This window comes from Alexandromys fortis, unplaced genomic scaffold (genome assembly GCF_014885135.2).
Source record: "Alexandromys fortis isolate MF-2015 unplaced genomic scaffold, M_Fortis_MF-2015_v1.1 scaffold_9, whole genome shotgun sequence".
Taxonomy (NCBI): Eukaryota; Metazoa; Chordata; class Mammalia; order Rodentia; family Cricetidae; genus Alexandromys; species Alexandromys fortis.
Window position 1 is genome coordinate 18,070,176 of NW_026067892.1, and position 16,239 is coordinate 18,086,414.

The 16,239-nt window shown below is 38.3% G+C and overlaps 1 protein-coding gene across 2 annotated transcripts in view; it reads left to right on the forward strand.

Annotated features, from left to right (window-relative positions):
- The window catches only part of Ddx50 (DExD-box helicase 50), a 28,975-nt gene that overhangs the window by 3,142 nt on the left and 9,594 nt on the right, over nt 1–16,239 (forward strand). Inside the window, exons 2-8 of one of the 2 annotated variants that reach the window (XM_050138086.1) lie at nt 1,060–1,359; nt 4,078–4,153; nt 4,490–4,668; nt 6,460–6,577; nt 6,688–6,873; nt 7,292–7,437; nt 11,419–11,568. In XM_050138086.1, the coding sequence (XP_049994043.1) occupies nt 1,060–1,359; nt 4,078–4,153; nt 4,490–4,668; nt 6,460–6,577; nt 6,688–6,873; nt 7,292–7,437; nt 11,419–11,568 (1,155 nt within the window). The remainder of the gene's footprint in view (nt 1–1,059; nt 1,360–4,077; nt 4,154–4,489; nt 4,669–6,459; nt 6,578–6,687; nt 6,874–7,291; nt 7,438–11,418; nt 11,569–16,239) is intronic. The other variant, XM_050138094.1, reaches the window with a different exon arrangement.

The window sequence follows — 16,239 nt, forward strand, 5'->3', positions numbered from 1 at the left end:
GCCTTAATTTTCAGGGTTATAATCCTACGGAAGTGTAACAACTGGTTTTATATAAATTAAATTGTTTTATTTCTCTTTAATCTATCAGAGTTCAAGGAGAACTATGTCTATATTAAGTACAAAATACCTGTTCCATGCTTTTGGGAGGTGAAGGCAGGAAAATGGTGTTGAAGGCCACCCTGAGCTACATGAGAACATGTCTCAAAGCAGAACACACAATTCAGAGAGGAAGCATGACGTGAAAAGAACATAGACTTTCAGGTCAGACAGGGCTACATTCCATTCCGTCCACTTCCATCTGCAGAACCTTTGGCAAACATTTGACCTCTTAAATTCTGCTTCTTCATCTACAAACTGGCAAAGATAATACAGGTTCACCATCCCTTATCCAAAATCATTGGAGCTAGATGTATTTTGAAATAACTGGAAATCATTAGAAGGGTTGGGACCTGCAGCCTTAATATTAAATATGGATAGTCATACTGAATGGGATCAATAAAGACTATAAGTAGCTTCACGTTAGTTGTCAAATTTTGCCATCGAATGAATTCAGATCAGATAAGGTTTTGTCTCCATATAAGTTACAAAAACACTTTCGGTTTTCAGAGCTTTATGGATTTCGGAATTTCGGATAAGGGATTATGCACCTGTACTTCCCTGATAGGGTTGTTATGAAGATTTAAACAAGATAAGCCGAAAACATTACACAATGATGGGTAGGTACTCAATACATATTTTTTCCCCTTTTGGAGATGTTAGTTTTTATTTGCATCTTAATTTATAGTTTTGAGACTTCATTCTTTTCCTGAGGAGGAACTATTTAACATTCCTAAAAGTCTTAGGATGGGATTAGAAATGTTCTAGAGACCGAGTCTTGGAAAGGCAAGAGATGGCATGACAAATTGAAGCAGGTAAGATGTAGACCCTGTGTTAACTAACCAGTCTGGATTTCTTGCAGGTAGAGTGTAACTGTAGGTTGAGCTTAGCCAATGGGGAGTCTTACTTGAGCTTTAGAGTCCTAAAAGGAGAGCTTGGCACAGTTTCCTTCTTTGTCTGCAGAGTGATAGAAGGAAGTCAAGGCACCATTATGAATCAGATGAGAAAACAGAAACAAGAGAAAATGGTGTTACAGATGAACTGGATGCTGATGCTCCCAAGCCCAAAAAAGCTAAAATAAGAGAGAAGCTAAATGGAGACACCGAAGAAGGACTTAGTAGACTTTCCGATGATTTCTCCCCATCTCATAAGTCAAGAAGAAAAGACGTACCAAACGGAGATGCTGATGTGTATGAGAAAAGGTCAAAGAGAGTGTCATCCTTCGAAAATTCTACTCATAAATCAAGTGATAAAGTGGAGGAGGTACACATAATATTTGCATATGGTGTTGTCTTTAAAATGGAGGCTGACATGATCTTTTAGGTTCATTAGAATTGATTCCATAGTATTTCCTGCTTAGTGTCTAATGTTCTTTGTTCTTTTTGTTTGTTTTTTTGTTTTTTCAAGACAGGGTTTCCCAGTAGCTATATATGGAGCTAGTCTTGAAACTCACTCTGTAGACCAGGCTGTTCTCAAACTTACAGAGTTCTGCCTGCCTCTGCCTCCCGAGTACTGGGATTAAAGGTGTGCACCACCACTGCCTGGTGTGTCTAATGTTCTTATTTGAACCAGAGAACCAGTATAACTGAAACCTGAGCCTTTTCCACTTCAGTCCTTGTTTCTTTCATTGTATTGTCTTTTTAGGCACACACACATACACACATTTAGTGTGTGGTTAAGTCACTTTTCCTTCTGGTCTCAAGTTGTTAAGCTTAGCAGCAGGTGCCTTTGACCTGAACCAACTTGCTGCTACCCTACTTCCTATATTTTTTTTTCTTGAGACAGAGTTTCTCTGGCTATTAGATTTGGGGAATTAGAGTTGACATGCTTAGTATAGACTCTGCTCCAAGACCTGCTGTAGTTGTGTTTCTTCATTAGTTTAAGATGGGGTCTCATATAGTAGCCGTGTTAGTCTTAAATTTTCCAGGTAGCTGAAGATGATTTTGGACTGTGTCCTTTTGACTCTGCCTTCCAAGTGCGAGATTACAGGTGTATACCACCATGTAGACTTTTTTTGGTTTTGGAGGCAGGGTCTCACTCAGTAACCCTGGCTTGTCTTGAGTTCAGAGAGATTCACCTGCCTTTGCATCCCGTGTGCTGGGATTAAAGGTGCTGTTCCATCATCATGCCCAGCTGTCTGCCATACCATGGCCTTATAGCTGCGATACTTAGGATAGTTACTTTCTTTTTAAAAGGGTTCCCCCCCCTCTTCTGAGTGGTTTTTTGTAGGTATATATGTGCACTATGTACATGTCTGATGCCTATGAAGCCATAAGAGGGTGTCAGATTTCTGGAACTGGAGTTAGAGATGGTTGTGAACTACCACATGGGTGCTGGGCACTCAACTTGTACCTCCTGAGTGCTGGTTTTAAAAGCATGCACTACTGTGCCTGGTCTCTCTTTGATAATAACTATTATAACCTTTAATTTGATAATAGCTAATAATTTAAGCCCTCTCCATTATTTCTTTATGCTGTGCTAGGGATGAAACCGTGGTATAGGCACTGAGATTAGTTTATGTGAAACCCATGGAGTATTATGGAAAGAGGTGAATCTTTGTATTGCTGGTCCATATTTTTCTGCTTGTTAATTTGTTATTTACACGTTAATTGACTATAAATCTGTTTTGCTAGTAGAATGTACAGATTGCACCTGACTTTGTTGAAGTTTTCCTAATGCAATGTTAACTGATTATTAATTTTTTTATTTGTGTTTGTATGAGTCTATGTCACATGACTGTGAGTGTGCAGGGAAGCCAGAAGAGGGTGTTGGATCCCTTGGATATTGGTGAACCACTTGACATGGGATATGGGAACTAAACTCAGGTCCTCCGCAAGAATAAAATGTGTTCTTAACTGCTGAGCTGTATTTCAAGCCCTGTCAAATTAGATTTCACGAATTCTGCATTTAAGAATTTATGCTAAGGGTATGATTATGCTGTGTACAAAGTTATATGAATTAAGTATAATATTGATCTTAGCAAAAAGTCTAAATAACCTACATGTCTAATAATGGTCACTTAGTAACTAAAATATGCTGTGTGTGCAGTAGAACACAGCTATTCCTGCTGGCAGTGGTGGCACACACCTTTAATCCCAGGACTCAGGAAGCAGAGGCCAGTGAATTTTTGTGAGTTTGAGGCCATCCTAGTCTATAGATAAGCTAGTTCCAGGACAGCCAAGGCTACACAGAGAAACCCTGTCTCTAAAAACAAACAACAAAATTCAAATTTACATATATGTATGTATATATTTATATTAAAAAACTAATAATAGTGTGATCTGCATCAGATAACTTCTCCTGGTTATGCTATCATCTGAACAAGATTGCAGAGGTATATATCATATTCCATTAAAAAATAATGGAGCAGAGAGTGTTTTGTAGGTAAGAGTGCATGCTGTTCTCTTAGAGGACACAGTTTATTTTCAGTGCCCACAATGGACAGCTCACAACTCCCTATTACTCTGGATCTCTAACTCTAGGGCACCTTTCTGGTTTCCTTGGGCACCTGCACACATGTGGTGCACACACAGACACATAAATTTAAACATAGTTTTTTAAAAGGATACAAAAGAATGAAAATCTGCTTTTGAAAATATTTTATGCGGTTTGGCATGGTGGTGTATGTCATTAATTCTAACACTTGGGAGGCAGAGGTAGGTGTTTCTTGAGTTTGAGGCCACCCTGGTCTACTTAGCAAGTTTCAGAGCTGCCAGGGTTAGTGAGATTCATATTTGTGTGTGTGTGTGAAAAATAAGTATGCTTGCCATTTATGGAAATGTTTGGCTATGTACAACTGTGATTCCAGTACTATTTGAGGTGGATGCAATCAGAATTATGGCCGTCCTTTGCTGCAAAGCATGTTTGAGACCAGCCCAAGCGATGTGAAGGACTAGATGGGAAGCCCCGTCTTTCACTCTAAAAATGAGTAAAAGTCAGTATAAATTTTATTATTTAGAATGTTGGTTTCATTTTTGACAGACTCTAACACGTGAACAAAAGGAAGGAGCCTTCTCTAATTTTTCCATTTCTGAGGAGACTATAAAGCTTCTAAAAGGTACTGTGATTTTTCATGTCATTGAAGATCTGCTAATTTTATAAAACTGATTCCTTTTCCTACCAAAAGAATTTAAAAAAATAGCCCTCTCTTTTTAATTGCAGTTATTTCTACACCATTCTTTTCATTATTCTGACTTGTTTTAACTGTAAGAGTTATCTTTATTTGTCAAACCAGACCATTTTATTCTAATTCCTGTTAGGGGTAGGAATAATTGTAACCATTACTAGGTAGTGTGTCTTTAGGCAGTCATGGAGGAATACAGATTGTCATTTTCAAATGAATTTATTTTTTCCTAATGCAAGTCACAAATTTTAATGAAATCTCATTTTACAGGTCGAGGGGTAACATATCTCTTTCCTATTCAAGTTAAAACCTTTGGTCCTGTATATGAAGGAAAAGATTTAATTGCTCAAGCCCGGACAGGAACAGGAAAGACATTCTCTTTTGCCATACCCTTGATTGAAAGGCTCCAAAGAAATCAAGAAACAATTAAAAAAAGCCGCTCACCAAAGGTAACGGTTATTAAGGGAGTAAAAGCTCTTAATGAAGAGGGACAGAGGAAAAGCAATCTTTTGGTTTTGTTTTTTTGGTTTTGTTTTTCTTGGTGCTGGAATCAAACCCAGGGCCTTGTGCATGCTAAGCTCATGCTCTCCCACTGAGCTGTACCCTAAATCCTGAAAAATTATACTAGACCCAAAGTCAGTCTACACCTTCCCCATAGAGTCATTACCTGTTTTTTTATAAAGTTAAATTTTGATTCCTAAAGTAAAAATTTGTTTTTCACATAGAAAAAGTTCAAGTAAAGCAAAATGACAATAGTTAATGAACACAAATGTACTGTCTCTGAATGTATAGACATCTTCCATAAGTTTTGTGTTACGAAGTCAGTTTACCTCATAGAAATATTTTTATTTAGTATATTTAGTGACTTTCTCTTTTCATTCCTGACCTTTGCTTACAAATAATGAATTTCCCAATAAGGTATTTACTTAGTAATTCAGTAAATATTCAATAATATTTCACAGGTTGGCTTTTTATGAAGAATATTATACCAATGATATTGCTATTTTTGGGTTCTAGAGATATGGCTTAATTTATTAATAGTAAAATCAATTAACAGAGGGAACTAGTAAAATTCTAGTCTAAAATTTGACATTTTTAGAACCTGTGTGCAGTTTAAGGTTTGTAACAGTGAAGAAGAAAAGTCATCATAATGATTTGAACAGGTATGTTTGTGCTTTCAAATACTTCTAATGTTACATTATAGAAGCAAATTCACATGTATATGGATAGAATATCATAATGGCTTAGGATCAGCTACCATGTCATATTTACTGTATTGGTTTTACAAGATAAGTTGTTTTTCTTCGTTGAAATTAGGGAAAGTTGCAAGAAACGCAGAGAGGAAACAGTTACACCCTCCCTTAGTCTGTCAGAAGGCTGTTCCTGATAGCACAGTTCCACTACTTCAAGTAGGACCTTGGGCAAGAGTTATAACTTCATTGTCACTCAAGTTCATGTCTGTAGAATTGGGATCTTAATGCCACCTCATCTGTTTTTTATGACTAGTCACAATCACTAATTCATAAAAGCACAAACATTGACTTTACTGGTTTCTTAAAGTGCAGTGAATACAGTGACTCACCTGATGAGAACTTTTGCTAAACAGTCACGGATAATGTACATTGTCTGTCTATAGATAGATATCTGTATTCTAGGGGAGTATATAAATTTGAAGGAGAAAGAATAAAGAGGGACAAGGAAGTAATAAAAATGTTTGGAAACCTCATTTGAAAAGTCTCATATATTTTTTGTTTGTCTTTTGAGATAGGATCTCATGTAGCCCAGGCTGGCCTTGAGGTCACTCACTAGTTGAGGATAATCCTTTCGCCTCCCAAATGCTAGGATGGTAAGGGTGCATTACCACACCTGTTTTCATGTAAAGCTAAGGAGTGGACACTAGACTTTGTGCATGATAAGCACACACTTTACCAGCTGAACTATTCCCAACCCTGGAAAATAACTTTTGAAATCTAATAAAATATGCTGTAGTAAATATAAGCTGTTCTATTTTTGATATTTGTGTTCTCTGCTCCCATACCCCAGAACTGGGGATTAGATCACCAGTTCCTGCTAGATAATTGTTTTGCCACTAACAGTGTGCCCAGCTCTGTCTTTAAGTGCTTATGAAGTTAGTGTTGAGATTCTTACTCTAAATGCATCTTTACAGAAATGTTCTTTCAGGTTGAATTTACATCAGTCTTTAGAAAAGGTGTATTTTTTTTTTTAAACTTCTTGTTCAGGTACTTGTTTTGGCTCCAACAAGGGAACTGGCAAATCAAGTAGCCAAAGATTTCAAAGATATAACTAGAAAACTCAGTGTGGCGTGTTTTTATGGTGGAACATCATATCAAAGCCAAAGTGAGTAAATATATATAATAGTCCAAACTTTATTGATTTTAAGTCTAAAGAAATCATCTAAAACCATATATTTGGTTCTTAACATATTTGTGGTGTTTTTCTCCTCACAGTTAACCACATTCGGAATGGTATTGACATCCTTGTTGGGACCCCAGGGCGTATCAAAGACCACCTGCAAAGTGGCCGTTTGGATCTCTCGAAGCTGCGCCATGTTGTGCTTGACGAAGTAGATCAAATGTTAGATTTAGGTTTCGCTGAACAAGTTGAAGATATTATTCATGAATCCTACAAAACTGGTATGTCCTAGTTGAAATAAGTATATTAGCAGCTGTTCTTTGATAAAAACTTAGAGATTTTTATTTCATAATTTTTATAACCCTGTTTCTTGGTATTCTAACAAAATTAAAGTTATTTGGTATCATTTCCCTAAAGAAGCTATAAAAGCATGTTCTGTAATCATTCCATGCAGATTTACTAACTCATTTTATTCATTTCTTGGGTTCTTGTTCTTCTTAAATTCTTTTCTTCCTAGTTCAGTTTTCTTTCTGTTTCATTTTAAAAGTTTAATGGTTGCATTGAGGTTTGTATGTAAAAACTTGTCCCAAGTTTTTATTTTTTCATTTTTTGTTTTGTTTTGAAGTTTGGAATGATTTTTAAAAGCGGCTACATCATGGGACATTAAGAAAACATTTGAATTCTTTTTGTTTGTTTAAGATTCAGAAGACAATCCTCAGACCTTACTTTTTTCTGCAACTTGCCCACAGTGGGTATACAAAGTTGCAAAAAAATACATGAAATCCAGATATGAACAGGTTGACCTTGTTGGAAAAATGACTCAAAAAGCTGCAACCACTGTGGAAGTAAGTAGCTTTGCCAGCATGTAGATTTTAGCTTTTTAATTGGTGTTTGTTTGAAATTTGATGAAGCTAAACTCAAGCTTTAGGGACCTCTTGAAGCCTCACCTCTTTTCCTGCCCCTAGTAAGATACATAGTAGTGCTGGGGAATATAAATTCATATGTCAGGCTATAAGTTCAGTTCCCAACTCTCAGAAAAAAAGATACACGTGTATTCTGCAGTCTGAACCAGCGAGCAAGTAGGATAAGTAGGAGTGATGGGTGTATGAACAAGGAAGGCCTAACTTAAAAGCAGCTGTCAAACGTGGCCAAAACTGTTACTGCTGTAGTGGCTGGGGTGATGGTGCATGTGCTGAGGAGACTGAGCCAGGAGTATCTCATTATGTTGACGTCAGCCTGAACTATAGTGTGGCAGTGTGAAGAGCTGTCCCAAAACAGTAACATATCCAAAAAATGAGAAAAGAAAGAAAACAATATGACAGAGGCGGTTCTTATTAATGAGAGAGTATTTATTACTGGGACCAGTGAGAATGCGGGTAAAGGTACCTACCTTTGGTGAAGTCTGATGATCCGAGTTCCATCTGAGTCTGAATAGTCAAAGGAGAGAACTGACTTCTGCAAATTGTCCTCTGACCTCCACACATGCACTATGGTATGCAAAAAGACAAACATGCAATAAATAAGGGTAATTAAAGCAAGATTTCTTTTGGGAGGGTTGTTTGTTTTTCGAGACAGGATTTCTCTGTGTAGCCCTAGCTGTCACTCTGTAGACCAGACTGGTCTTAAACTCAGAGATCTGCCTGCCTTTGTCTCCTGAGTGCTGAGACTAAAGGTGTGTACCATCACAAATGACAAAATATTACAGAATGCTAAATATAGAATCATACTATTTTAGGAGCTGGAGAGATGGCTCAGTGATTAAGAGCACTGACTACTTGCTCTTCCAGAGGACTTGGGTTCAATTCCCAGCACCCACATGGCAGCTCACAACTGTCTGTAATTACAGTTCCGGGGACCCAACACTCATGCAAAACATCTATACACATGAAAAATTAAAAAAAAACCATACTATTTTAAAAAAAGCAAAAACATGTAATGCTAAATGAATTCTTTAGTTATTTATAAAGTGTAAGCCCAAAGAAAAAATATTAACATGGTTATTTCTTGAAAAGAGGACACATTAATCGGGCGGTGGTGGTGCACACCTTTAATCCCAGCAGAGGCAGGTGGATCTCTTGAGTTCGAGGCCAGCCTGGTCTACAAGAGCTAGTTCCAGGACAGGCTCCAAAGCTACAGGGAAACCCTGTCTCAAAAAAGAAAAAGAAAAGAGGACACTGCAGTGCTAGATGGTTAGAGGAAGCTTTATATATTGAAGACATTTTCAAACATCTACAGATATTGAATGGCATAACAAATATATACTTATTTTTTAAGGCTTTAAAAAAAATCCCTGTTCTTATATTTTTCATTCCTACATTTGACATTCCAGCCATTATTTCATTTTCATGTGTCAAAGGCTGACCTCAGACTCATTTGTTAGTTGATGATGACCTTTAACTTTTGCTCCTGCTGCCTTTATCTCCCAAGTGTTAGATAGGCAAGTGCTACTACACTAGTTTTATTTCATGTGTATGAGTTTTTGCCTGCATTTTTGGCATTGGATTTCCCGGAATTGGAATTAGATGGTTGTGAGCTACCATGTGGATGCTGGGAACTAAACTCAGGTCCTCTGGTAGAGCAATATGCCCTCTTAACTGCTGAGATACTGCTCCCAACTTTGTTTTTCTTTTTGAGAAAGGGTCTCACTGTGTAGCCTTGTTCTCATCTGAAACTTGACCAGGCTGACCTTGAACTCCGGTTGTCTACCTCTTCCTAGTGCTGGGGTTGAAGATGTGTACCACCTCTCCCAGCTGTTTGTTGAGTCAGTGTCTTGCTATGTAGCCCAGGCTGCTCCATATCTTGTCATCACAGTTCTTCTAGGTTTTGAAATTACCAGTGTGCTATCATTATCATGCCTTCCTCCCCTCCCTGCCTTGTACTTTTTTTTTAAAAATAAATCAAAATTTCCTGATTTATCTTAGTCTTCATTTACTGCTATGTACCCCTGTTACTTCACATGTTGGTTAAATTGTGAGTTTGAGCTGATTCAGGTTTTCTTTTCTTTTTGTCTTTTTTGAGATAGATGAAGATTTTGTTATAGGTGGTATAATTTTTAGTTTTCTTTGTCCTTTTTGATTTTCTTTGCATGTAGTCTATAATTGTCATATTACATTTATTTTTTAAGACTAAGCCAGGTTTGGTAGTGCTTGCCTTTAATTCCATTATTGGTGTGTGTATTGTGGGCATAGGCAGGCAGATCTCTGAATAGCTCATTCCAGGCCAGCCGGGGCTAGTTAGTGACACCTGTGGAAAGCAAAGAAAGGGGATGGTGAGACTGGAGAAATGGCTCAGAGTTCTTGGGTGGTACACGCACATGGTACACAGACATACAAGCAAAGCATCCACATATATAACATAAAAATAGATAAGTTGTAAAAATAAATAAAATTATATCCAGATAATAGGGTCAGTGAGCTGATCTAATGGGTGAAGGTGCTTGTAGCCAACCTGATGATGACCTAGATTTGATATTTGATTCCTGGGACTTGCATTGTAGAAAGAGAAGACTGACTCCCACAGGTTGTCTCTTTAGTTTTATACATATACACCATAGTATGTGTTCATGTGCAAACATGCTTATACTAAAAAAAAAAAAGATAAGCTGAATAACAAAAAAAATAGACTTAAAATGTAGTATAACCTTTTCCAAACATTTTAATGTGTGAAATTTGTAAACATTTAGATAGTTCAGAAGATTTTTATAGTGGATACATTTAGGTATATATGTTCCCAGCATCTAGATCCTATTACTAATGTTTTATTTTCATTTTTATATTTTAGTTTTGATTTTTGGAGAGACTTGGAACTTGCTATGTAGCTAAAGATTGGTTGAACTCCTGATCTTTCTGCTTCCCACTCAAATTGCACCCTCCTCTTTATCTGCCTTTGAGGTTGGGTCTGGCTATGTAATACCCTCGTGTGAATTCGGCAATCTCAGTCTCCTAAGTGCTGAGACAGCAGACAGGGAGACTGCACCTCACCTGGTGTAATGCCTTATTTTCTTTATTACATATCTGCCCATTCCTATATCCATCTGGCTTTTATTTTATTCATTGTTTATGGTGCTGGAAATTTAATTCAGGGCCCTGTCTCGTATCTAATTCAGTATCACCTAGTATTATATTCCAGACACATAATCACACTTCTATCTTCATCACCTCAAAATTCAGCTTTGAAACTATGAATTATTCCCCATTTTGTCCTTCCCTAGTAGACCGTGGCAATAACTAATCTTCTTTCTCTGTGAATATACCTGTTATGGATATTCATATGAAAGTAATTATACAATATGATAAATTTTTGTATCTGATCTAAAGCCAAATAATACTTATTTTCATCATCTCCCTTTCACCAGTAGGGATTGGCCCCAGAGCTTGTGTATGTTAGTGAAATGTTCTACCATTCAGTTGTATCCCTAGCCCTCCTGTTTGGGTTTCACTCTTAGATTAGGCTAGCCCTGAGGTTACTGGCCAAGTATGTGTTACCATTCCTGGTTAATACAGTGCTGCGGATCTAATTCAGGACTTCATTTATGCTAGGCAAACACGCTGCCAGCTGAGCTTATGTCCTCAGTACCGTTTAAAAAATAATTTTTGAGGGCTGTAGAGATGGCTCAGCAGTTAAGAGCATTGCCTGCTCTTCCAAAGGTCCTGAGTTCAATTCCCAGCAACCACATGGTGGCTCACAACCATCTGTAATGAGGTCTGGTGTCCTCTTCTGGCCTGCAGGCATATACACAGACATAATATTATATACATAATAAATAAATATTTTTTAAAAATAATAATTTTTGATGAAACATTTTGCCTTTTTTTTTTTTCTTGAAGCATTTGGCTATCCAGTGCCATTGGTCTCAGAGACCAGCAGTTATTGGAGATGTCCTTCAGGTCTACAGTGGATCTGAAGGGAGGGCTATTATCTTCTGTGAGACCAAGAAGAATGTAACTGAAATGGCCATGAATCCACACATAAAGCAGGTAAGCTTCTTGTTTTTTTTGTTTGTTTGTTTTTGTTGTTTGTTTGTTTTTCGAGACAGGGTTTCTCTGTGGCTTTGGAGCCTGTCCTGGCACTAGCTTTGTAGACCAGGCTGGTCTCAAACTCATAGAGATCCGCCTGCCTCTGCCTTCCGAGTGCTGGGATTAAAGGCGTGCGCCACCATCGCCTGGCGCAGGTAAGCTTCTTTACACTCTTTCTAGATAGTGGATCTGTATCAGCATGTAAAAAAATGCACTCTTTGTGGACTAAATTTGATTATTCAAAACAGAGTAATTTGGGAAGATGACATAGTAAACTTTGTTACCTATTAAATCATAATAGGTTTGGTTGTTACCAAGCCAGGGCCTTACGCATAGTAGGCAAATAGTATACTACTAAGCCAGCCTCACGAAAGTTAAAAGTTATAGTATGGGGCTAGAAGATGCCACCATGGTTAAAAATACATAATGATCTTTCAGAGGACCCAAGTCCAACTCTTAGCACGCAAACAGGCAGCTCACAATCACCTGTAATTCCAGCTCCAAGGGATCCCTCTTTGAGCACCTCTACTCACTTGCACATGCCTAAACACAGACACACCATACACATAAATGAAAGAAAAAAAATCTTAAAACCATAATAAAATGTGTTTTTGAGGTTTGTATGATGTTAGGAGGGAATTCTGTCAGTTTTCATTAGATTTTTTTTTTTTATTTTTTATATTTTTGGTTTTTCGAGACAGGCTTTCCCTGTATGTCTTTGGCTGCCCTGGAACTAGCTCTTGAAGACCAGGCTGGCCTTGAACTCACAGTGATCAATCCACATGCCTCTGCCCCTGAGTGCTGGGATTAAAGGCCTGCGCCACCACTGCCCAGCATCATTAGAAAATTTTTAAGCTGTTTTGTGTGTGTGTGTGTGTATGCATACATGTATGCACAGAGGCCAGAGGAGGACACCAAGTATCCTGCTCTATCATGTTCTGCCTTAGTCACTTGAGACAGGGTCTCTCACTAAACCTATTGCTAGGCCAGCTGCTGGCATTTCTCCAGTGTTCCTCCTGTCACCTGTCGTCACTGTACACCCCAGAACACTGGTGTTAACAGGTATGAACACAGCCATACCTAGTTTTTCACATTGGCTCTGGGGATTTGAACTCAGGCTTATGTAGTGAGCCATCTCTCCATTCCTTTTTCAAGACATTTAAAATATGGTCTAGAAAATATGAAAGTTGATAGAATCAATTTTAGTTGGTAAGAATTTTGATACTTTAAATTATGTTATAAGAAAGAATTATAAGCTTGGTGTGGTGAACATGCCAGGTCTCTGAATTCAAGTCCAGTCTTGTATTCTGAGCTCCACATGGATGCCATGGCATATGCACTCTCTTCTACACAAAATAGATGAGTAACTATTAAAAAATGATTTAAGAAACAGAAAAGCAAGCAAGCAATCAACAGAAATGTTGTTTTATGTATATACACACAAATTAAACCCCTAAGTCATTCTGCATACCAACTAATAGTAACTTCTGACTAAGTAATGACTAGAAAATTTCCCCAGCATTTAGTAACACTTTACATTCAGAGGAGATGTACATGCTATCAAATACTCCTTTCTGATAAACAACTATAGGAAATGGTTGCTTGTTTCAAATAACTAGTAACTAGTGCTGTTGATGGAACAACAACAAAGTGAAAAATCCCAGCTTGCTCATGCATAACCAACTTTTCATTGGAATGTTGCTTTTTCTATAATAGTATTTTTCTGCTCTTCATCTCCTAGACAAGAATGCAAAGTTAGTCTTTTTAAGTAAAAAGCAATTACAATTTGAGGACATGCCACACCTGCCTCTTTGGCCAGGACCATGCTTCTCGTCTGATTCTTTCCTGTTCATGAGGAACATCCATCTTCATTGCTTTCTAGGATTCAGACCTGCAAAGTTGCTTGGTTGTCAGCATCATCTCTTTTTAGTCTGCTGCCATCACAGTCACTGTTAAAGATTTTGTTTTTTGGGACTGGAGAGAGATGGTTCAGGTGGCTCAGTGGTTACTGTCACTTCCTGCTTTTGAAGAATACATAACTTTTGTTTCCAGCACTCCTGGCAGCTCACAACTGTAACTCCCAATTTCAGGTGATCTGACTATCTGACCCCCTGGCTTCTAAAGGCACCAGGCAGGGCTGGAGAGATGGCTCAGTGGTTAAGAGCATCGCCTGCTCTTCCAAAGGTCCTGAGTTCAATTCCCAGCAACCACATGGTGGCTTACAACCATCTATAATGAGGTCTGGTGCCCTCTTCTGGCCTGCAGGCACACACACAGACAGAATATTGCATACATAATAAATAAATAAATAAATAATAAGTAAATAAGTAAATAAATAAATATTAAAAAAAAAACAAAGGCACCAGGCATGTATTACGTGGTGTACACACATCCATGCAGGCTATTAGACATACACATAAAATACTTTTTTTTTTTGAGACAGGGTTTTTCTTTAAATATTTATTTAGTATACAATATTCTGTCTGTATGCCTGAAGGCCACAAGAGGGCGCCAGACCTCTTTACAGATGGTTGTGAGCCACCATGTGGTTGCTGGGAATTGAACTCAGGACCTTTGGAAGAGCAGGCGATGCTCTTAACCACTGAGCCATCTCTCCAGCCCCTGAGACAGGGTTTTTCTTTACAGCCTTGACTATCTTCAGACTCTTTCTGTTGAGCCGACTTACCTTGAATTTACAGAGATCTGCCTGCCTCTGCCCCTGACTGCTGAGATTTAAGGTGTGCACCACCATTGCCCAGCAAAATACAATTTTTACAAAGGTGTGTGAATGCTTAAGCCAGGCATGGTGGTGCACTTGGGAGACAGAGGCAGGCAGATCTCTGAGTTTGAGGCCAGCCAGGGCCACACAGAGAAACCATATTGGAAAAAAAAAAAAAAAAACCCAAAATAAGTAGATTGAACAAAGAAATAAGGAAGAGGGAGGGAGAGAATGTGTGTGTGTTTAGGGGGGGGAGGGTTTCCAGATTATTTCCTCCTTCCAAATGTAACTATGTTCATGATAGTGTTCCGCCTTATCCCCACTTGTTTCAGGAAAACATTCATGTGTTCTTTCCAGTCCCAACTCTCATCTTTTCACTTTGTTTTAGCAATAGTTTTGTTCAAATACTTGTAGTTTGTTTCCCAAGTAATATTTCTCACCCAGATTCCTTAGCCCTAATGTTTCTTTTTATATCAGTGTGATTTCTTTTTCAAACATTCTCTTTTTAAAGATTTATTCATTTATTATATATACAGTGTTCTGCCTGCACGTAATGCCTACATGCCAGAAGTGGGCACCAGATCTCATTATAAATATTCATGAGCCACCATGTGGTTGCTGGGAATTGAACCCTCATCTTCTGAAAGAGCAGCCAGTGCTCTAACCTCTGAGCCATCTCTCCAACCTATCAGTTGATTTCTTAATATTGTCCAGATCTCAACTTCAGTGACGCTTTCCCCTCAATGTTATAGTCTCCTCTTTGTTACTCTTACGTGTAACGGGATGTTTCTTGTCCCTACCGTCCAGTCCCAAATAACTGACTCAGAGGCTGAACATAAATTATCAATGTTCAGCCAATAGCTTTGACTTGTTACTAGCTAACTCTTTAAATTAGCCCATATTTCTATTTATGGTTTGCCACGTGGCTCATGGCTTGTTACCTCATTTTCTACACATCCTGCATGCCTGGCAGCTGGCTGGATCTTCTTACTCTATTCTTCTCCTTCCTATCATTCTTAGTTTGGTCACCCCACCCGTACTTTCTGCCTGGCTACTGGCCAGTCAGCATTTTAATAAAACAATTTGAGTTACAAATCTTTACATTGTACAAGGGAATTATCCCACAGCACTTATGCCACCTTGTACCTAGCACTTGGTATAGTACTGTGTTGAAAATGCCTGTCAGAGTCCTAGAACCTTCCTGATTTCCTTCCCTCCTTCTTTCTCTTTTTCTTTTTCTTATCTTCATGTGTTTGTTGGGTTGGTTGGTTCAAGACAGGGTTTCTCTGTTTAACGGTCCTGGCTGTCCTGGAACTAACTTCATAGACCAGACTAGCCTTGAACACACAGAGGTCCACCTGTCTCTGCCTCCTGAGTGCTAGGATTAAAAGCGTGTACCACCACTGCCTGGCTCATATATTTATTTTAAAAGAACAAAAAATGTTCCAGCCAGTTATGGCAGCAAACCTATAGTTCCAGTGCTCAGAAGGTAGAAGTAGGAGTATGGTAAATTCAAGACCAGCCTGGCTTATACGTGCCTTAAAAAAAACTACCAGGACTGAGAGATGGCTTAGCAATGAAGAACATTGCCTGCTCTTCCAGAAACCTTGAATTTGAATCTCAGCTCCCACATGGTGGTTGACAACCATCTCTAACTCCAGTCTGATACTTTCTTTTGATTTTTGAGGGTGCAAAATGTCTTGCACAGGCATAAATAGCTATAAGTCTTTAAAAAGACTAAAACTTACTTTTTGTTTAGTTTTTTTGAGACAGGGTTTCTTTGTTTAGTGCTGGCTGTTGGAACTTACTTTGCAGACCAAACTGGCCTTGAACTCAGAAAGATTCACCTGCCTCTACCTCCTGAGTGCTGGAATTAAAAGTCATGTGCCACTACCGCCCAGCCAAAACTTACT